Source organism: Cavia porcellus, unplaced genomic scaffold, assembly GCF_034190915.1.
Source record: "Cavia porcellus strain 051 isolate PalLab524CR breed Dunkin Hartley unplaced genomic scaffold, mCavPor4.1 scaffold_32, whole genome shotgun sequence".
Lineage (NCBI taxonomy): Eukaryota > Metazoa > Chordata > Mammalia > Rodentia > Caviidae > Cavia > Cavia porcellus.
The window spans coordinates 14,999,802-15,023,690 of record NW_026947515.1 but is presented as its reverse complement, the minus strand read 5'-3'; the positions used below and the strand labels follow the sequence as shown (position 1 = coordinate 15,023,690).

The following is a 23,889-nucleotide window of genomic DNA, read 5'->3' as shown; positions in this document are numbered from 1 at the left end:
TGTCATGAAATATTGTTTGGATTTCTTCTTTGCGACCTTTCTTGGAGCTCACGGCTGTGCAAAACAGGTCATGGTTTGCCACTCCTGATGTGTGTCATTAAACAAGAACATGCTGTTTTATGAAATGGAGTCTTTTAATGTTCTAATGTCATGGTTGGCAGTTGGACCAATGGTCTTAAAAAGTCAGGACGTTGAATTATTTTACTATTTTTGTACAGCACTGTGCCTGGCATAAAGAAGACCTTTCAGATATAGTCACCCTTAGGTCTTGTAGAGAAACGGGTTCTAGCACTACTCTGGGATCCCCAAATCCTCAGATGCTCAAGTCCCTGACAAAGAGTGTTGCACTATTTGCATGCGGTCTGGGAAATCCTCCCATATTTTTAAAATCATTTCCAGATTACTTATGATACCTAACACAATGTTAAAGCTATGCAAATAGGTGGGATATTGCATTGTTTACACAACAGTGACAAGAAAATGATGTTCAGTATAGATGTGATTAATTTTTTTTCAATGCATGGGTAGTGAAATCTGTGAACACAGAATCAAGGATATAGAACGCCAACTGTGTTTGGTGAATTAAGTGGAATGAATATTAAACCTCTAACCATAGGAGACATCACAGAGAACATATGCCCCAAGTCTACAGCGATCAGGAGGGATCACTGTTCTTATTGCCTCTGCTTGACATCCCTTTCCACCTGTCCTCAGGGATGCTGGGAAGCTTCGGTCCAGGCACAGCCCTAAGGGCATGCTGGGTGCTGTGCCATGCGTACGGCCCCAGCGTCCTCACCACGGTCTGGAAGCAGGAGTGCAGCTGTGTCAGAAACGGGGGCTTATCGAGCAGGGCCAGGACCCGCTTTTCCACCATGGTGCACTCCACATCATCATCCTGAATCACCACGTCCTTCTTCAGGATCTTGATTGCGTACAGTTCTTCTGTTCCTTTCCTATCGGCCAGCATCACCTGGGAACAGACCAAGAACAAGCTGGACATTTCCAAGCAGAATCTGTTCCTGGGGGTTCAGGTTGGGGATAGAAGAGGAAACAGGCCAGGTGATGATGGCCCAGCAACAGTTCATGCAAATCCATAAGTATGTGACAGAAAAGTACTAATAGACTTTGCTATGGATAGTGTCCTCCTGAGGGTCTATGTGTTAAGTGCTTGGTCCCCAAGGTAGTGCTACTAGGAGGCAGTAAAGTCTTTTCAGGGGTGGGTCCTGTGGAGTCCTTAGATAACTGTGGTTGTGCCCTGCCCCAAGGACTGTGTGATTCTGGTCTCTTCTTCTTGTTTCTTTGCTTCTTGGCTGACAAGAAGAGCAGTTTGCTCTAATACACATTTCTGTCTTGCTAGAGGCCCAAAGCAGGGGATCACTCAGTCATAGACTTCAACCATCAAAGTCATGGGCCAAAATAAAATTTTACTCTTTATAAGACAGTTGCTTCAGATATTTTGTTACAGTGATGGAATGCTAACACAAAATTTATGTACAAATATTGAAATATTGCATAGCGCCATAACTTAAATTCCTCTAGCCTTTAACTTCTTAAACTGTTGAAATTTGTACACTGTATGGTATATTTCTACATGATGATGGTATTTTGGCTGCTAAAAGGAACACTAAACATTCTTTACTGGGATTACTCTGGAATTATGCATGCTTTTCTGGGAGTCTCTTCAAGGTAAAATGTAAGTGATCCTTATAACTTCTTGAGTCCAGACAAAGCAAAAGATGGGATGGAAATTTGTCCATGGCTCTATCTTAGTATCTGGGGCCAAAGAAGGCAAATGAAGATGCACAGGTGATGGCTACATGGTTGCACTGAGGAATCTCTTGAGTATTACATGTGATTACATGCATGTTGGTTCACTCAACTAACATTCTGGAGCATCTCCTGTTTTGAAACTTGGCAAATGGTGGCACCTGTGAACCTGCTCCAGCTTTTGGATGCAGATGTTTTAAAGGACATGAGGTAGGAGGCATCTGCAGACTGTGTACAAATAGCATGAAAATATAAAGGGCTGCTTTGGAAATTTCAGTGAGAACACAACCAGTCCGACATTGTCTGCCTTCACCCCTCCACTTCTTACCTTCCCAAAACTCCCCTTCCCCAGCACCATGAGGAAATTGAAGTCTGTGAGCTTCACTCTGTCAAGGTTATTGGAGGGCTGTTTTCTGTCTTCTGAAGGACTAATTACTTTGTTACCAGCAGGGCCAAGCTTGGCTTTCTAAACAATAAGCACAAACAAGAAAAGCCACAGGTCAATTTTCCAAGATGGGGCGAGGAAAGTATCTGAGAGCTCAGCATTCATGTGTTTGTACATCAGTGGCTGTGCTTTTACCTGATGGGGAAGGCTTGCAAAGTGGCGGACACTTACACTTGCCCTTCCCTGTACTGAGACAGCTCTACACAGGTAAGCAAGACGTAAACCCTTGGAATCTGCCCAGGACAGGCCAATTCTAATTCTGGGACACAGAGTAGACTTCTTGGGGAAAATAATGCCGTGAGACCATTTAACACAATAAAGAATAAACTGTGTCTAGATTTTTTTCATCTGTAGATTTTAAAATTTAATAATCCAGCATAAAGAAATTTGTGCCTAGGTGAAAAGAGACAAGAATGTGTCCTGAAGGAGATACACCTAAGTGGCAAGTGTCAGGATGACTTACTGCTACTTTCAATGGCACAGTAGGAAGCACAGGTTGAGTCAGGAGTTGAACTCATGAAAAAAATGGTAATGTGCAAGGGAATCTGGTGTACCTGAAATACACACGCCCTTCACACCTGAGGAACACCTGGTAAGTAATGCTTCAGCTTTCCAAAAGTAGTTTTCATACACTAGACTCATGCCACACAATGGCCCTGGATGGAGCCGCACTCTCATGACCCATGGGGAATCTGAGTCATAGTCCTCCCAGTCCATGAGGATATGCCAGAAGGCACAGCAGAAAAGGGGAGGTAAATAGGATCCCATGGGGGAAGAACACCTCAACAATCGTGAAGGAAGCCCCTGGAGAAACAGAAGCTGGAGCAGGTGCAGAATCCCTCCCACCACCACGCTCTGCATTCTTAGTATCTGCCTGCCATGAGGCAGCTGGCTGCAGGACACATCAGGTGCCGACAGAGCCAGGACCTGGAGCTGGCTGAACCCTCACAGCCACAGCGCTGCGCCAGAGGAGAGGACTCTTGCTTAGGTTCCATTCTTCATGAGAGAGGCGCCCTCCTCCCCAGTGCAGCAGACCTCACTGGTGCGTGGCTTTTCAGCCTCAAGCAGTTACCAGACACCACATAAGGCAACAGATTAAATGGCTGAGAAGATGGGAAGGAGGTAAGGAAGGCGCTTCAGGGGCTTCACCATGGACCAAAGCACTGGTGGGTTGGTTCTTTGTTCTGGGGGAAAATGTAAGATTTGCAGCTTTAGCAACAGACAAGGCTTCTGAGCAATCATCTATGCTCCTTTTTATGTTTGCGGGGTTTTTTTTTTTTTTTTTGTCTTTTTGAGATGCAGTTTGCTATGCAGTTCAGGTTGGCCTTGCTTTGAGCTCACTTTGTACCCCAGGCTGGTCTCTAACTCACAACAATCCTCTTGCCTCAGCCTCCCAACTGCTGGAATTACAGGTGTGTGGCACCATGCCCTGCTTATGCTTCTTCTTGAAGCACTGATAGCCTTCACCCCTTACTTACCAAACAAGCCAGTGCATACTGGGTTTTACTGGGAAGACTTTTCTTTCCAGAATGAACCCCTATTAGCTATCTCTGGATTTCCAATCTTAGCAAAGTCCTTCGCACAGGATATGCACTCAGCGTTTCAGGTGAACTAACAAAGAAATGAAACCCAGATATGCCTGTCAGATGTTGTGCTGATGGGTAATACTTGCTTTCCTCTGACAAAATAACTCATTCAAGTAGGATCAACTCTCAGGGCTTGATTAGATGCCCTTATGAGCTGAGCACACCCACTGCAGCGGAGACATCAAGACATGGGGGAAAGATGGTTTGGCATTTGTGTTCAGGGCTAAAAGTTCTGACCATGGCTGTGCTTGTTGAGAAATTCATATTTTCCCTCTGAAGGCTGGGTGACTGATTCTGCTGCATCACACTGGTGACAGAGGAGCAGAAGAGAAAGTACAAACATTCACCTAAAGTGCACGTGTACACAGAGGCTACACAAAACACAAAATGCAAGGAGAAGCAGGCAAATGAGGCTTAAATATGCCCCTTACAAGAGAATGGAAAGGGCAGGCAACGGGGTTTTACAGTAAATGATTTTCAAGGAAGAGAAACAACTTGGAGCACAGACAGTAGCTTTGCGTGTGCTGTTTGAAGCTGTTTTCTCTGTGATGTGAATTTAACCTTCATTGGTGAGTGGATATGATTAACAGTTGAAGCCAACTGTGTTCTTTGGCAGATCTGGTCTTTAGGCTGCTCTCCAAGTGCTCTCAGTCAGCGGTTTGATATAGTATGTTTTGGGGTATCACTTTCTGAGCCCCCACATGTTCCACCATTATTGGCACTGCATGGTAAGACCCATATGAACTTGGGGCCATTGCAAACGCTGAAGGTCCATGGAGACAAACATGAATTGCCGTGGCACAGAGTCGTCTCCTCCTTCAGAAGAGGGTGAAAGGAATTTTAAGGCAGATTTGTGAGAAGGAGCCAGTCAGTCAATCAGGTTCCATTAGGATCCCTCAGCTGTGGGCCCAGCCCTGCCTGGGAGCAATTCCAAGTTGGGAAACTTTCTAATCTGTGTCTAAATTCTAAAGAGTTATCAGGAAGTCCAAGCTTGAGATGAGAATATAAACTATGAATCTCTTTTCTGATTTAGAAAAAATTTTCATGAAGAGGCACAAAGAGCAATTTTATTTTATCAGGCACTTCACAAGAATATCCAAAAACAAAACAAACAAAAACTCCAAAACTAAAACAAAACTCAGACATTACTGACCAGTGGAGCTGAGCAGCTTGCCACAGCTGAAAAGCATTATACCTGGAGAAGTTGCCATTTACACTACTTGTGATGAACACCCCGTCTGTCCTACAGCGTGTGGTCTCACCTGCAGTGCCTGACCAGTAGGCCTTCTTAAACAGCCAGGCTTCCTTCCTCCCTTGGCCCTCAACACTGCAGATCGAGATGCAGCCGATGGCCTTCTGGGACAGACACTGAGGATATAAACTATCCAGGATGCATTGCTCTCATTTGTGGGTCAAAACATTTAATATATTTTGTGCTATGACTTTAGCCTTGCTATAGAGACAAGCTACTACACACAGGCTGAAAGGATATGAAGACAAAATTTTTTTTTTTTTTTTTTTTTGCATTCAGTACTTCTGAGCCCAGCTGGAGTCTGGTCTGAAATTGACATGAACTTTGGAAGAACATCAAGAAGAAGATTCCCATTCTCAGGTGCTGCAGCAGCACAGAGGGAGGCACTGCAGGGCAGTTGGGAAGGACAGAGGCCAGTACATTGAGTCCAGAGCAAGCCAGGATGGCCACACAGCTGCACTCGAGGCCAGAGGGCTGCCTACTCAGTGACGTGATCCGGAGGCTGAGGATGGGTTTTATCCCTGCCTGAGCCAGCCCCAGGTAAGAACAGAGACAGGTGTCTCTGCACAGCTGTCCCATCGAGTAGCATTCCCTAAAGTTTCTTTACCAACACTCTGAGCCATTCCACACTGCCACCTGCAGGCCTTGCTGCTGAAGGACACAGAGTCATTATCATCAGTCCGGATAACAAATACTGGGATTGGAGAAGACAGTCACTGGGCATCTGGCTGTGTCACTGGCATGGGAGCAGGCTGGGACTGTCACAAAGGATGTCTAGATGGGTAACAGGCCAGGGGTGGGGACCAGAGGCTGTGGATGGTCTTGACCTCCAGTCCATGGGCTATTCCCCCTTGAGCCAATGATCGCAGCTCTCCTTGGTCTGATGCTTCTCCCTGTTCCTCCCCTGGGTGCCTTTTCTCCTGCCTTCAGAGCCCAGCTCACTCTACTTGGAGATGGGCTGTCACTTCCCCGCGTGGCATCTCAGGCTTTTCCTCAACAGCAAGTGCGAATCAGAGCATCTTTACTTATGGGTGTGTTTATTTGATGTCTCTTACAATCACTACTCTAGGTCTCGCTTGATTTACTTTCAAGTTCCATCCACAGTATGCTTCCTCCCAGGGCTCCACCTCTGAGCCACTGCCTGGCTGGTCTTCCCACGACCATCCCTGCCCTGCAGACTGTCTATTGGCAAAATGCTGCTAAGGCACAGTGGGAGCCTGGTCCTATCCTGGTTGTACTGGCTTCCCCTTTGCCCCAGAAAAGGGTGGGTCCCTTAAGGGGTGGTGGGGAGGAGACTGTAGCTCCCTACTATCTTTCTGTATAATTCCTACCATTCTCTTTATCTCACCCCAGCCATTCCAGCCACCCTGCACTTCAGCATTTTCTTCCTGCCGTGGACCTTTCCTTTTCTGGAATGTTCTTTGATTCCCTGTTCAAGGACACTGGTCCAGAGTGGTCTTTCCATTAGTCCATTTTCTTCACTCCATCCATATCCACCTCCCTCCTGCTATCATTTTCTTTCCAGTGCTCACTACCTGACTGTGAGTCTGAGAGGGCAGGGATCACCTCTCTGTTCTGTTCATCCCCAAAACTCGGCTTCAGGGCTGACCTCAGTCTCCCCAGAATGTGCAATCTGGGCAGACATTGTCTGTGCCCCACCTACAGACCCTGAGCATCCAGCTCTGCACGCCTGTGGACACCTGAGCCTGCTTGGGTTCTACTGTGGAGAATCAGCCTGGAGAGTAAGGCTTATTTCTGCAGAGTAAGCCTGAGAGGCTCTCAGGTTATTCTCTCACAACCACCCACAGCTCTGACCACCCACAGCCTCAGCCAAACGCCAGCTGCATGCAGGACTAAGCTTCAGTTGCCTCTAGGAACCACCTGGGTCACACCCTACCCTCCCCCAGTGTCTCTGGAGAGCCCTTACAGATGAAGTTGTTCTCAAATCCCATGGCTTAGTGGGCTTCTGGGAAACTTAGACAAACACACTCACTTCCTTCCTGGATCTACCGATCTGATCTATCTTCCTCACTACACTGTTGCAATCTTGGAAAGTAAGGCTTACTCTTACTCAACTTTGCATCTGTAAACCAAGCACTATGCCAGGCACATAATTAGAACTCACAGAATTATTCATTCACATACATGTTCATTACGTAGCTAGGGTTAACAAAGTGTGCAGAGGCCAATGGACACCAGCACTATTCAGCCAGATGAATGACTTTAATAAAGACGAGCAGGTGTTGTTGGAGGCCATCACACCTGGACTTTGCACAGGCTACTCACATGCAATCTGAATTCTTTCTTTCTGGCAAGCTCTGCTTGTCTGGGAAAGCTCTAGAGAGGTACTCTGTGAGTGTCCTGCTTTTAGGGAGGTTGGCCACACAGTGACTCTCCCCACGGACCATGCTAGCCTAGGCAGTAGGTCAGGAAGAGATTCCATGAAGGGATACTCCTTGTTGAGAAGTCCTACTGGTCCACACCCTGCTACAATCTCTGGCTGGAAGGGTACAATGGACCCCAAGCTGATTATTTCTTTTTGGGGGCTTTTAAAGATGTTATTTGGCAACTGACGTCCCAGAAGAACTGAGCAACTTACCCTTTCCAGCTTGCATATTGTTAACATAACCCTGGTTGTCATGAATGTAATTCAGACTTCACCAGGAGTGCAAATAAAATCGATATATGTCTAGGGATAAAGCCAAAGCCTGTGGCCTTACTACAGAGATTTCAGAAAACCCAAGGAGGCATGAGGAGATATGTGTTGACATCCTTCACTATAGCAACGCAAACATGGCCTGACACAGGCAGAAGTCCTGCTGGGGAGAGCAAATGGGAATGCAAATCACAGAGGCTGAGATATAGGATGTGTCCTAAAGACAGATCCTTAGAGATGTGCACCAACTGGGATGTTCATCTAAACAGATATTTAACAATTTAAACCCATTAGCCCATTAGCAAATCACCATGCTGATCCACCCGAGTTCCTGAGTTCTGCCTCATCTGTTTCTAAGGTTACGGAAAGGCAATGGAAGGTCAGCTTCCGGTCAGCAGTGTATGGGGTGGAGACCCTAGCTTTGCTTCCTCTCCCCCTGACTTGGTGGGACACCCTCTCAGCTCCAAGGATGTTTGTTAAGCTCTTTAAAGAACAGGTGAGTAAGGAGCAGAGTGTAGCAGTGGAGAACTCAGGGTTTGCATCCCAGCATTATTACATGGCATGTGACTGAGTCAAGGTCCAGAGCTACTTTGGACAAATGGTACTTCCTTTCTGAGCCTCAGGTTTCCTCATTTGTAATCCAGAAGACTGTATTCCTGGACTGCGTCACAGGTGAAATGACCCCAGCATAGCACCTCATGGCACACTCCTGGTCTTCTCTGCTTTGCCCCAGGAAGGATGCACTTTCCTTCAGGCTCCTGGCACAAACCAGCCCCAGGACCCTGAATGAAGTCCCCTGGGATGCACTGGGTATCTTATTTTCCTATCACTGAGACAAAAAAGAGGACGGCAGAGGGCCATGGTGAAGGAAAAGGTGCCCAACCTGGGATGGCCAGGAAGCAGAGAGAAGGGTGGAGCCTGGGACAGGAACACTCTGCTCCAAGTCACACCCCAGTGATCACTTCTAGCTGGGTCCCATCTCCTCATAGTATCAACAGATGGATCCATTGGTGAAGACAGTGCCCCCATGATCAAATCACCTTCTGCACATGAAAACTTCACAAACACGGCTTCACATTTAAACCAGAACAACGAGCGACTGCTGGCTGCAATCAGTTCTGCTAGGTTAACGCACAAGTCAGAAACCCTGTGCTATGTTTTGAATATGGTCTGTCCTGACCAAACTCATGCTGAAATTTAATTGCCAACGTAAAGATACTTAGCAATGGTGGGGTGCTGAGTTGTGGGGGCACAGTGCTCATACACAGATGAATGCTTTTCTCTCAAGAATGGGTTAGTGATTGTAGGAATTCATTTCTCTCTTTTTCTCCCGTTGAGCCATCACCAGAATTCAAACAGGTGCCAGTGACATGCTCTTGGATCTGAGCTGAACAAATCTCTTTTCTTTATAAATTAGCTAGTTCCAGGTGTTGTGTTATAGTAACAGAAAATGGATGAAGACACCCTGTGATCATGGAGACGTATGAGGTTACACATGGGTTTCATGGGCATTCATCTCCTGTTGGGAGGCTGAGGCATGTCACACGGGCTGTCACTCCCTCTGTGGGAAGGGGCTGGCAGGAGAGGAAATGGGTCAGCTCCAGCTGTTCACTCTGATTTCTGGTAAGCTTATTGTAGCTTCTGAGGGGCCAGTGAAATAAAAGAGCTTAGATTATTAAAACAGCAGAGAAATGATTTTAAAAGCAGTAAAATAGAAACAGTGATGTATAGTATTAAGTGAATCAAGTGACTCCCAGGACCAACACTTTAGCATGCTCTTTTGTTTAAATTAGATTAGAACATACCATGATTCTTTTTAGTACATGTTTCTTGTATGTAAGATAGGCTATGGCTAAATAACTGAGAATCAGAAGGTGGCGCCTTCACATTTGATCAAGGCTATGTCTACGATGGTCCTCAGCTCCCTCCCTGTAACAGCAGGCAGTATTCTTTCCTCATGAGAAACATTTCAGCAACCAACTAATGATGCACCTCATTTTATACTACAGATATATCCCTGAAAAGTCTTTGCAGTTTCTGGTCATTGAAAGTGCTCACACTCAAAAAACTTAATATCCTGGTGATCTGCCAAGCAAATCACACCAAGTAAGTGAACCCAACTTCTACCGAAGCAAGTATGCATGTGCATAAAAGCTCTGTGTCTGCTGGGGATTTAGCTCAGCGGCATAAGCACCTGCCTTGCAAGCAGGCAGTCGTGAGTTCGATCCCCAGTATCAATTAAAAAAAATTTTTAAAAAAAAGCCGAGGAAAGCTTTGTGTCTGAGGGGCTGTCTGTGTGTAGTGTGGTACACTCACCACACTCAGCTCACTATGAGGGGATTTTCAAATCAACAACAAGAGGAGGCTGTGGCATATGGCTGCTGTTATGTATCCATGAGGGACCCAGTGGCAGGAGACACTCATCTCCCACTAAGTTAAGCAGTTTGCAGCTGCTGAGCTGTGACAATCTGACCTAGGGTAACAGCAATGTCAAATGACTTACTTCTACAGACACTCTGCCACGTTAGAATTTTGTATAATGAATATAATAAGCTTTGGTATGTGGGAAAACAAGTAGACCAAAAAGACCCAAGGGAAGTGGCCTATCATTAATCACTAGCCACCCAGAGATGACAGCTGTTGGCCTAGAAATTGACAGGAGGTGCAGATTTACCTTCAGCATTAATCCAAGACTGAAGTGTTGCCTACAGTCAGAATGCAGAGTGGGAAGCACACCTGCAGTTCTCCAGGGGGCCTATTCCATAGTCACGGGACCTTTGGATAACTTGCTGAAGTCTGGGTTAACATCTAGGTACAATCCACTTCACATGTACTCATTTTTGCCTATTTTCTGAATGTGTTCAATAATATAACATCTCCCATCATTCTTGAAAATATGGCTTGGATGAATATATTTATCAAAGGCATTTGCAGTATGCAGAGAGATTACCTTGACAGCAACTGAAGGTTCTTTCTACTTCTAGGATTTCAAGGGCAGACAGGCCAGCAAGGACCCCACTGTAGGAGCAAATGAATCATTGTGGACTACCCTCAGAATTTTTCTTTTGTATGATGAAGATGTTCTTGGTTCAGGGTTTACCTGAACAATCTTGGTATAATAAGACTTAACAGTGTTTTAGTGCTATACCACAAAACAAGGCAGAGTTATCAGAAAAAACTATGCTCCCTGTGACCAAGGTCCTCAGCATAGCATTGCAGATCTAAGGTAATTGATACAGTGCTAATTCAGGGAGATCCAGAATTTCAGACGACAAAACCACACAGGCTGTGGGAAGGGGTTTCTGAGAAGACCATTGCTGGAGGATGGCCTGGGTATTTCTAATGATCTATGGTCATAACAACTATTCCCTTGTACTCTTTCACTGTGTAATGGGTTAAAATGGTGCTATTCCATGGGCATGACAGCTGCCTGGTAGCACAGCTAAAGTACATAAAATGCTCACTGCTCTGTGGCTGAATAAATTTTCATCTTTTGGAATACATGGAGCCAGCAGCTGCCTGAGGGCCTTTGCACTTGCTGTCTCCTCTGACCTAGAAAGGCACAGACTTCTTCCCATTCATCTCTGCTCAGGGGAAGTTTTAACCTGAGGCTCTGACTGCCTTATTGACAATTTTGTGTCCAGCACCCTCTTCCTGTGATTTTTACTTTCTTCCACGCTTGCCATACCCATTCGATTTTTCTCTACTCATTTTTCATCCCTCTCCCTTATTGGAATGAGTGTGGGCACCCTGGCTGCTTTGTTCCCCACCACAACAGTCACAGAGCCAAGCCCATGGCTGAGGCCTGGCAGCCTCACTCAGCATGAATGAATGAGTAGATGGTGAAGGCAATTATTTCTCATACACCATTTTTTAAAAAGAAAGAATTATTGATTTTGTATAATTTCCACAATAGGTTTATGTTCATTTTAGAAAATTTAACAGGCATAGCTAAGTTTAAAAAGGGAAAGAAAATCCAAAATGGGTATAATTTTAGTATTCAGAGATAATCATTAACATTTTGGTGGATACTCTTCTCAGCCCTTCTTTTCAATGTTTTCTTATTTGGCATATGTAGAATTATATTGTTTATAACTTGCTTTCCCCCTTCATACGCTGTAAACTTTTTATTTGACAAGTACTCTATCAAATTTTGATGACTACATAATACCCCACTCCACGGCCCTATTATAGTTTCTGGAATGATTCCCCTGTCATTGTAATCTAGGTTATTTTCTATTTTCACTGTTTTTAGTAACATACAGATGAAAAAATTTTAGTCCGAATCTTTGCACATCCATGAGTGCCCTAGGATAGGTTCCTAAATATGAAACTCCCATTCCTAGGTGTGGAAGTTACAAGGCAAGGGACACCTTCTGCTTAACTGCATGAAGACAGAAATTTAACCTGAACACAAAAAGCCAAGGAGAAGAGATAATTGAAAGAGATGGAACAGCCTGATTCTCAAAGTCAGGATCTTTATTTCTTTCAGGTCACGTGTCTAAACTCCTGACAGCTTCTTTTTCAGATTTCTGAATTTGCGTTTTATATTAGGGGTAAAAACAAAAGCCTGCCTTTTGGAGTGTAATCTTGGAAGCTTCTGTGTCCCAATGTTTGTAATCTGAAATTCACAATCCTAACCTAAGGGGATGGTGGTGGGAAGTGGCACTTTTGAGAGGTGACTAAGCCACGGAGGGCTCCACCTTCATGCATGGGATTAGTGCTCTGATAAAAGAATCATGGAGAGACTCCTCACGTCTTCTACCATGTAAGGACACAATCCCAAGGAGTCACCTAAGAACCAGGACCCAGGTCTTCACCAAGACACCGAATCTATCTGCTCTTCGATCTTGTTAACCCAACCTCCAGAACTCTGAGAAATAAACCTATGTCTTTTGCAAGGCACTCAGTTTATGGGATTTTGTTATAGCAGCCCTGATGGTTAATCTCTATGGAAGTTGAACAGCAGTGCTGAGGGTAAGTACAACTTCCAAGCCACCCCATTTGCTTTTGACTGCAGTTTGTGGTTAGATAATTCAACCTGCAACTGCAAACCCAGAGGTATGGGACCGGGTGATTCCACCCACAGAACTGTAAATCTCAGCTGACTGGAATGTTTTCCCAGTCAGGATTCACAGGGGTGCACCACTCCTCTTCAGAATCAGAGACTGTCAGCCCTAGAAGGGTCCTAAGCAGATCTGACTTACAATGCAGATGAAGATCCTGGAATCTACAGAGCGAAGTCCACTACTTACAGCCTCTCAAAAGGTCCTCCTGGCAGTGCTGGGCAGGGCTGGGGTGTACGGAGGAGAAAGATGCTGATTCCCTTGAAACAGGACCCTGGGTCCATCAACTGCAGAAAACTGTCCTGTGATGTCTGCCCCTCTGGGATGTAATCTTTTACTAACAGCAAGAGCATGACAGAGTGTTGCGAACTTGAAAGGAACTTGGAGATAAATTCATCAGGCAGAAAAGGAGACTAAATAATGCATCTCAATCACTCCTCCCTGAGTCTGAATCTAGAAACCTAGTCTGAAGTTCGGCTTTTTGCCTATGTTAAGGGTCAGCAAATTTTTTCTGTAGCTATTTTTGGCTTTGTGTGTCAATTACCATCTCTGATGTAACCATCCAGTTGGGAATGAAAGGTACAGGAATGAACGTGTGATTGTGTTCCAAGAAAACGTTTGTAAAAACAGGAGCAGCTGAGATTGCCCTGTCGGCTGTATTCTGCTTACCTTTGTATTACATCATGCAGATTCTCAAATCATTCATCTTCATTGGCACTTGGATTGAAATAAATAAAACCTGTGTATCTCTTTGCTAACCTACCAAAACAGTAACAATTAAGAATCTCACATGTCCCTGAATTAAATTACTCTTCAGTTTCTTCCATGATGCTTGATATGCTGACCAGCACAGCAGGAAAATGAAGTTTTGCAGCCAAACAAGATGGTAAGTACTTACTGGCTAGAGCAAAAATTTAAGGGAAACACATTAAGTCATTTTCTTAATGAGAAATATTTTTACGGACACATCCACTTATGCTGTAGCCACTGTTAAAAAGAATTCACAGGAAGCCAGCAGGCCTCTGTTGTCATGGCAACTGAGCCATACTCCAAGGAGAAATGTGGGACCCGGGACTTAATAGCACTTTGCCTAATGTGGAAAATGCAGAGAGCTTGGTTTGGTTCTTTTCCTAGCAAGTATTATATCCTTCTACTATCCCGACGTGTTGTGTTATTTTCTTTAAGTCGCCCCTCCTTGTCATTTCCCTTCCAGATCTGTCCACTGATTGCTAACATCTCTGTTTGGCTAGATAATCCGGAGAACCCATTGTCAACCTAAGCACATCTCGGGAAGGCTGCTGGCCGTAGTCCTCCCTTCTCCAGATTTACATGAACATCCCAGAATTCCCTTTTGCAGTTTTCCATTGGCAAAGATACAGTCTTTACAAAAAGACAGTCTTTTTCACATCAGGGGACTCACCATGCACCACTGTCTGATGCCCACCTCAGAGGAAGGGCTAGAGTAAGAGCCAGCTGGGAGATACATTATTAGAATATTTTGGGCATGGATTCGTCTTTTGGAAACCTATTCTCTTTCCCACATGGAATGTTTTCATTTGGGACAAACACCACACTGGCTTTTTGGACTTGATCGTGGTAGGGTCAGGAATCACACAAGCTCGCTGATGCTATCAAGGTAAATGGTCTTCCAGACTATCTGTAACACTGCCTGGAAGTGGGGAATTCTGTGTTATTAGGGAAGCAAAGTAGCTAGTGAATGGGTTGGGGCCCTGAGCCAGAAGACCTGAAGGAACAATCCAGACCTAGAGGAGCCCTTGGCTTCTTGCATTTTTTAGCTTTTCGATCACCTCCTAAAACCACGGAACAATTGGGAGCACACAGTGATGCTCATTAGGTCTCATTATATCCAAAGTAGACGTCCAGGCTGAAGTTCACAGCTGTAGTTCCTGTGGGGATTCAGGGAATCTTTTATTTGCAAATCTTTACTGCCCTCTGGTGGTACTGATTTTCTGGAGGGACTGCATCTTGATGGGAATCTCAGTAGGAATTTGTCGAAGGTTCACTACTGTGCCTTCAGAGCTGAAGTCCCTGAAGTCCCTCTGAAAGCTGCACAATGGCAAAACGAGGCACAGACTGGACCTTGCCTGCTGGGCCTTTATAGAAATGATGCAAACTGACAGTGTGAGAACTGAGCCTTTGCAAAATGCTGATGGAAGAACTGGGAGGTACTGATGCCAGAAGGGAGTCATAGAATCACGGGGTGCTTTATTTCTAGAAAACAATAAAACTCAAACATTTCTAGATCTAGATTTACGTATCTCCTAAACCTCCCCAAGCCATGGGCTGGGCCCATAAGTCAGAGATCCAGGAAAGCGCCGAGGAGGAGGGAGCCAGTGAGGCTGCCAGAGGCCCTGTAGTGGGCCAGGAGAGCCACTGCATCTACCTTAGAGACAGAAGCAAAGAACAATCTGGAAATAATATGAAATAATGACAGTCATTTGAAGGCAGACTTCAATGAAAAACCCACTAGTGGGAAATTCAATTGGAACTAAATGAGCATAGGACATTAGCCTCTGAGTCAATATAAACATATAAAACCACCCAAGCTATAACTGGCAATAAAGTTGAGATTCCCAGGAAGGAAGAATGTTCTAGATTCCTTACTCCGCCACTGTGTGGCTGCTGTGGGAAAGATAAATAGGATCACTGGGATTTCCACAAAAGGGGATCCTGTCCCCAAAATGTGGGATATATTTGTTCAACTATTTAACTTAAATTTTTTTATAAAATGTCTAATTGACAAGATGAAGCTTTTTTCAAAGCAGAGTCAGCTACCAGTAAGTGTAGCACAAAATTTCCAAAATCACTGATTTCATCCTGTCTTCACAGAGCACATTTAAACCACACCAGTTTTTAAAAACCAAGGACCTAATGATAGCTCCAGGGTCTTTTAAGACCCTCAGTGACAGTAGCCTCTTGGGAAGCTGAGGCCTGTCACATGGCAGCCAGTGGTAGAGTTGGAGTTCAGCAGATATGGACTAGAATGCCAGCTAGGATACTGTTAACTTTTCTGATGCCTCAGAGGCCTGTAAAATGTCCAAAACTCCTGCCTTTTCCTGAAGGCATGGAGTTGTCCCTTCCTGTAGTGACAGCAGGAGCTGGTGGTTTCTGTCACCAAGGTGTCTAGCCAAAGCCGTTGGCTACTGCTATGTGGCAGTATCAGAAAGAGACCCCTCCTTGAAGGGAAAGAAGGGGAGAGATGACACAAAAGGAATGGGGGTGCTCACGAAAGGGTGGGGTCTCCAGCTGCCTGGGACCTGTTTGAGCAGTACACAGTCAGAACTGTCTCCAGTGCAGGAGGCCAGAAGGCAATATGGGGTGAGGTGGTCCTGCTTGTCTCTGTCCTGGGTATAAGGGGCTGATGGGATTGGGGTATGGTTTTATCTGTGTGGATATTTGCTCCCCACACCCCTCTAGGTCTGAAGGTATGAGAGGGCCTTGGAAGATCCAGGTGTGGGGTGCTAAAATTGCATTCTCCCCATAGGAAGCAAGAGGGGGAAGTAGCTGGGATCCACTTCGCCTCAAGGGAAGATGGTAGGATTGGAAAAGAATCATTGCAGACAGACCAGTCCACCATATATGAGATAAGGCTTGAGGCACTCGTGGATGTGGATGGTGGGCTTGGGAAGTGGATGGATGGATGGAGGTTCTGCGTTAACAGACCAGAAAGTGCCAGTGAAATCTGAATTATGATTACTGTGATCTCTGTGAGTACCCACAGACTACTGGGGCTTAGGACAAGGTGGGTTACAAAATGAACACGGTAAGAAATGAGATCATGGCTACATAGCCCCTGTCAAAGCTATTAGTTTTGTGCAAATCTGGCTACCCATCCTTAGCTCATGGTGAGTCATAGAAAGAATCCTTCCTGCTTGATTCTTTCCAGCTTGTCACAGAGAGAAATGGTCCTGGGTGCTAGCCATGGATGGATTACTGACAACTCTATTTTCAGAAAAAGTCACAAGGTGAAGATTAGCTCATGACCAAGTGAGTGATGCCACTCTGAAGAGAGGTGCGAAAGAAGGGTGGCGCTCTATCATCACTGCCTGGAGCAGGGCGTGTTTCCATGCATACACAGGCGACATTTCCTGTCTAAGGCAATCTGTGTTTCTTGTCCTAGCACCTACAACAAAAGAGAGGAAACAAAAAATGGGCCCCAACATGAGTGTGTCAGGAAAGAGGCTCGGTGGGTGAGATACCTCTGGGCCCTGTGCTTAGATGAAATCACATTTTTATCACCACAAGTGGAAGTGGGGTGAACACAGGATTATCTGACCTGTACCTAATGTACGACTGGGATTCCCTGGCCGGGAAAGCACAGCAAAGGGTTCACTCTCACTAGGTGACCCCTACTCAGGAAACAGCAACACACAGACATCTGTGAGAAGGAAGACTTGCTAGGTCCTGGTTGCTGAGGGTGGGAAGCAGGGTAAATCCTAATAAATAATAACTGCAGCCCACACATATCTAGCCAGGTCTGCTTCTAAGCACTTTTTATATTCATACATTTAATCCCCCAAACAATCCTATCAGGGTGGTAATTTTGTTCTTTCCATCTTAAGAGTCAAAGAGACTGAGGCAAGAGAGTGACAAGGTGGCTCAGGGTGACACAACCAAGCGGTGGTGGAGCGGAGTTTGAACCCAGCCAGGTGGTGCTTGCCATGCCACACCGAGCCACTTTTTTGGAATGATGAAGTAAGACCTGGCCACCAGCAGGTGGAGGGAGAGGCACAGCCCCTCACCAGGGCCGGAAGGTTTACTGCTTGGAAGGGGCCCTGAGGTGACGGCCTGGCTCTCATTCTTCCTTCCCTTCTTCTCTCCTCTGTATTTCCCATTTCAACCACTGTGTATGTTTGTACAGCACCCAGCTTTTCTATGTGTTATCAAATACAGCGCTTGGATTTGCGCACCATTTCTCCCTTTCATAACAAACTTTCTAACATAGTACTAGCAAAGATGCATTGCTCAAGCACATCCCATCACACCCGAAAGAGGCTTAGGTCACACTTCAGTTCCCTGGACCCGAGTACGTATTCATTTCTGTGCAGAAGTGGCCTCTGGCATGGCAGGGTATTTATTCATTGGTAAATGGGACTCTAGTTCTTGGAAGGATGTAGAGTAGGCTATTTATTCTGAGCACCCTGGCTGGTTTATACTGAGGGGAGTTCTCTAGTGGCTCTGAGCATCCAGCTGCGGATGACGTTCCCAAATGTTCTCCAAGGAGGACACACAGCATTGTGAGACAGAACTTAACACACAGACAGACCGAGCACAGCAGCAACAGAATTCTACAAAGTCAAAAGTTCTCACATACTGGTCACCAAACCATTGGTTTCCTTGGGAAACCTCAGGTAGTATTCTTTCCTTTCCCATTTCCAATGTCCCTGGGCCACTAATCTCTAGGGGTACCACCCGGGGACACATCTATTGTTCTAAAGATGAGAAACACTGACATCTAATAGATACTTTTTAAGAATATGACTTTAGAAGAAAGTGTCATATCATATATTAAATGTCATGGAATGGAGCATGGAGTTTTCCATTTCATTTCATTCAAGTTATGTACTTAAATTTTCCAGTTTATTCCAGTAAGAATATACTGTTACAATGTAGCTCTAATTTTTAATGATAAAAAAACCATATGTTGACAGCACAGCCAATAGAAGAGGTAACCAATTCCCCAGAGGTCAGTGGTGCTACTAGAAATAGTAATCACAGATCACATTTTTATAATTTACATGCAAGTTGCAATTTTCCACTGGGTACTGCAGGGATAAGAATGGTGGATGAGGTTGCAGCAATTAAATGAGTTGTGAGAAAATTTTTGATAAGGAGAAAACATGAAATACAGCGATGTCTTAGTATAATATTAAGAACATCAGAATAATCTGATGGTTTCAGCCTGTGGTATACTGCACTATATCTTCCAGAAAAACACACACATTAAGTGTAAGTACAGTATACCACGCTGATCATATGCTAACGCGGATATATGCCTATACAAAGGTAGAAATGAGTCTTAGCTAACAATATGAATAAAATATTTCTATTAACAGAAGGGGAAATGAATTGTCAATATAAAGATGCACTCTTCCATTTGATGCTTCCAAAACAGAGTTGAACTTTTCATTAGTCATCAACAGGAGGTTTGCATATTTCCTGGGTCAATTTTTAAAAATTAGCCTAATGCAAAACAGGAGAGGAGGCTGGTGTATTCTCTGCATGGTTAGGGCATAAACATTTTTCCTTACAGGAGGGCTGGTGCACATACTCTCAGACAACAGGCATGAGATTCAAGTTTCCAGAACACTCAGAGCACCCTTAAGGGTAGAAAACATGGTCAGAAGCAGAGGTTCAGCAGCCACAAAAGCCAGGTGAACATTTCTGTAGATGGCAAGGTAGAAGAGTGAACAGGACAGGATTACCTTTAAGAAGCGGGTATGACATCACTGTAAAAAACACGAGCAAGAAAAAACTGCTGTGTTAATAGGGGAAATACTACACATGTGAAAAAAAAAACAAGGAAAACAGAGAGAGTACAACATACGAAAGGTTCCATTTACCACTCAGAAAGCTTGAGAACTGCACTGTTACCCTGAGACAAAGCACAAGGGTCAGGGAAAAAAGGGAAGGACAATCTCTGGAAGTACACTGCTTCAGGGTTTCCCAAAGTCAGGTCCGATTTAGCTCTTGCAGGGGTAGGAGCTAACTCATTTTTGTTTTGAGTTAGCGAACTCACTTTTGTTATTTTCATTCATCAGTGAAAGGTCTGGGATAAGCCACTCAAGGCCAAGATCCTTCCTTCTTCTTTCTCATGGCATTTGTGTGCCAAGATGTGGTCTCGTGTCAACTATGTGTCACTACACTGTTGGGCACATTTGGTAGATGCTAATCTTAAGGATGGGCCATGTGGCATTTCGTTAACTTATGTGTCTGGTGTAGTGCACGATAATTTTACATGGATGGCCATTCTCTAAGAAACTAGAATAAAACCAAACACACTTATGTGTAACAAAATTTGTTTTTCTCTTGACTTAAGAGATTCTTCTGTCTTTTAAAGGGCCCAAGGCTACTGAAGAAACATAAGTTGGCAGAGCATAGGGTACCACTGTCTGAATGCCAGGCCACTGGGTGTTGAGCATCAGGTTTGTTTTTTACCTTTTGCTGTCTAAGAAGACCCATGATGTCTGAACAACTTGACTCTCTTGGGTACTAATGTGAAAAAATTAGTTGACATCATTTTCACAAAATTTCCATTCAAAAAAAAAAAAAAACATGAAAGCAATCTACAGCCTCACTTGGAGTATAAGGTAGCTTTGAAGAAAGAGCGCCAGAGCGGGTGGTTTTCTGAACTCAAACCCCACAGTTCAATGGGTCAGAGCAGCTTTGCATTTGACTAAGGAGGTTAGGAGCAAGCATTATACTTCAGAGTTGTAAGGTTTCATCTACTAAAATGAGAAACTGGTAAAATCATTTTTTATAACAGGTATAGGTAGATTATCTTCTATTATGTCTTGTAATTATGGTCCTTTAAGTCAGCAATCATGAATCTATTTATAATTGTTCTCAAAATAGACCATTTTATTTCAACCCCAAGAGCTCTATTTTCAATTTAGAAATCTTTATCTGCTTCAAAATTAAAGGGAACCAAAAACAGCAACAAAAACATCTGTATTAGAATCTGTCGGAAAGAATCTCAGAGAAGTTAAATGTGGTCTTTCCCTTATACCTGATAGGGTCCCCCAACCTTTGGTCTAAAACTCTTTGGATGAAGTATTTTGCACTGGCTTGGATGTGCTGAGAAATACACGGCAAGGCTTTAGGAGGTTTTGTCTCCAACATCTATCCACAGTGGGTCACCCGCAATGTGATCTCCACAGGAGATAAAAACTCTCTAGCAGAGACACCTCAGTACAGTGCTGAGCAGGGACTGGGCAGTTATTCTCCAACTCAGGTGGACCTAAGAAGAACCATAAGGCTGTTTCATGTCTGGATAGGTCAAACCACTCAAACCTTTTTCTGGAGCAAAAATAAATAAGTAAAAGAAAAAGCACATGCAGTGAACCAACGCAGACTCCCTTTGCACCTCCCCCAGTGCACACCTGCAAGAGTTCCTGGGAACACATTTGGATTGCATACCAGATAGAGATGATGAAGCAAGCATCTCTGTTCAAAGTAAAGGTGGTAGGAAGCTGCCCCAATGTTAACCACTCACTTTTCAATTAAGGCCTAAAGACGTGACAGCTGCTGAACTCACCAATTTCTGAGCAGTGACACTGTATGACTTCACATGGCTGGTCTGATACGCTAGGAAATGCTACCCTCACTTGGACATGAAGGCAATGGCCTCAAGTGGCAGGGTCCTTATCCAAGAAAACAATAAAAAACCAAATTAAATCACCCACAAACATCCTAAGGACGGGTTCTCCGACCTTATTTAAGGAAGCATGTGGCTTTCTGTTATATCATGTGAGCCACAATCTTTCTGGCAGTGAGGTCTGATCAGAACCTTCCACTACGAGGTTCAGGAATATTATCCAGGGAGTGAAGATATGGTAAAAGGTCTCACGACTCATATCATTACTCTTACATGTTACCAAGAATAAGGATTTTGGCAAGCTGGGGGATGGGGGGCAGCCAGATCCTAGCCTTTTCCTGTGAGTCAGCACCATCCACAGGCTGTGGGGCAGGAGAACAAGAAGTGAACAAGAAGCAAACCTTCCCTACAAACCAGTGCCATGCACGGGCTGCAACCTGGGGTAACGGTCAGACCCTAGCCCCTTCTGGTGCATGGGCTGGAAACAAGAAGAACCAAATACCTCTCCTGCTCCAAGCAACTAGCTGATCCAGAGAACACAGACTGCAAAGATAGCTATTGAGGTAAAACGCAATTTGATGCTTGTGGTGTTTGGTGACTGGGGCTGGTGTCTGATCATCTATTCAGAGGATAACGGTACTCAGTGTGGCATCTGTGGGGGAATCTCCTTTTGAAGATAGCAGTCATTGTTAATTTCCTTTTATCTTGTTTTGAAGTTCTGTATCATTTTCATTGTTTTGTTGGGTTGGGTTTTGTTTTGTTATGTCCAATGGCATGGGCAGCTATTTCAAAGATAGCAAGATACATTATGGTAGCCATTTTGGATTTACTATCGTCTTGTTTTGAAGCCCTTTATTGCGTTGTTTTGTTTTTATTGGTTTTATTCTGTTGTTTTGTTTGATTTTTACTATGTTTGAAGGTATCTACAGCTATTTCAAAGACAAGAAGAGACATTATGGTAACCATTGTTGATTTCACAGTTTTGAAACCTGTTGTTACTTTGTTTTGGTTGGCTCTGTTCTGTTTTATTTTGCTTGGTTTTATTCTCTTTAAAATAAAAAATAAGGTTTTTAACATTTTATATCTAGGGATGGTGCTTGACAGATTCTAAATAGATGCAGAATCTATGAGTTGGGAATTTCCAGAGCTAATGATATCTGGAATCACAGAAAATATAGGAAAGAAGCTGCTTCCTTTCCCACAGCCACAAGATTCAAGACATGTGATTTTCACCCAACTGCTATTCAGATTTGAACGTGTGATGGGAAGGAAGCTCCCCGGCCTAGAACACCCTTTGATTAGTCTTCAACCCACCTCATGGACAGGTTGTTACACACCCTCCACTGGGATGTCAGGGAAACCAAGATGAAAGGCAAACCCTTCAGGGGTCTGATGTGTAGATTTCCAAGCCCTTGGAGGAGGGCCTGAGATTCTTACTCTAGAAACATGAAGATGATAGATATTATAGGTGTTCAACAAGGAAACAGCCTTTAATTTTTACAGTCAGATGGGTTTAAAGAGGACTAAGGATTATGTAAAGGTTTAGGTAGGATTAGAAGAGCTTGGGACTGAGGGAACTGGAAGAGAAGGGTGCATAATTAAGTACTGAGATGCATGAGTGAGCACGTGGATGCATGGAGGGTGCTGCAAGGTGGGAGTCACAAAGCAAAGCAAAGGGAAGGGGCGGGGAGGGGAAGTGTCATCCCAGCCTGGAATCTGGGCCCTGCTGCCAACTAGCTTGAGTACATCCCTTCTATGCTTTTGCTTTTGCTTTCCCACCAATGAGGATGATTTAAAACATCCCACCCAGCACTACTATTCTGTTAAATCAGGGATCAGTAAAGCTTTCCTGTGAAGACCCAGAAGTGACATAGTGTAGTCTTTAAGGACCATACGTTCTCTTTTGTGGCAGCAACTCCACTCTGCGACTGTAGTATAGCAGTAGCCACAGGTGATATGTGAGCAAATGAATGTGAATTTGCTAGTAAAAATTTTTTTGGGGGGTACCAGGGATTGAACTCATGACCTTGTGCTTGCCAGGAAGGAACTTAGGCCACTGAGCTAAACCCCTAGCCCAGTAAAGCTATTTTGAAGATACAGAAATCTAAATTTCATCTAATTTTCAGGTCTTACAAAGATTACCACTCTTTTTTAACCATTTAAAAGTATTACAGTTACTATTAGGGGCTCTTGGAGTATAAAAAACACAGAGCTGGGTGTGAGTCAAAGCTTGCCAGCCCTGCTCTTTTTGATAAGGATACTGGGTTACAGTCAGTCTTCTTAGTTCATGAAGCCTGGTGTGATGTCATTAACCTTAACTGGATGCTGCACAGGAGGTTAGTAAAGCACCCTTCAGGATGTGTTGGGGTGGGTATGGAAGTGCGACTTTGGGGTACACAGTTGGTCCCTAGTCCCTTCTTTGGTGCTGTTCTCCCTCTGTTTCCTGGTGACCATGAGGTGAGAAGCATTCCTCTGCCAAGTCCCTCCATGATATCCCTGCCTTGGGTTCAGGTGACTATGGATTGAACCTCCTGAAAGCTAAATCAAACCTCTCTTCCATTAAATTGTGGCTCTAGATCCCAGCAATGAAAAAGCTGATTAATACAACTGAAGTCTCTGAATTTGTTTACTCATCAGTCATTAGATTTCATCAGCTTGACCAGCACTTCTCAAATTCAATGGACACACAGGGACTGTATTATGTTAAAATGAAGATCAACTCAGTAAAAGATTAGGATGGGATTTCAGAGGGTTTTTTTTGTTGTTGTTGTTGTTGGAA

General features: G+C 44.3%; 1 protein-coding gene across 3 annotated transcripts in view; it reads right to left on the bottom strand.

Annotated features, from left to right (window-relative positions):
• Prkca (protein kinase C alpha) overlaps positions 1-23,889 on the bottom strand; it is a 413,537-nt gene that overhangs the window by 60,844 nt on the left and 328,804 nt on the right. For all 3 annotated transcript variants that reach the window (XM_063241821.1, XM_063241823.1, XM_063241822.1), the window contains exons 9-10: positions 2,096-2,233; positions 797-970 (exon numbers count right to left, since the gene is read on the bottom strand). In XM_063241821.1, coding sequence (XP_063097891.1) covers positions 797-970; positions 2,096-2,233 — 312 coding nt within the window. The remainder of the gene's footprint in view (positions 1-796; positions 971-2,095; positions 2,234-23,889) is intronic.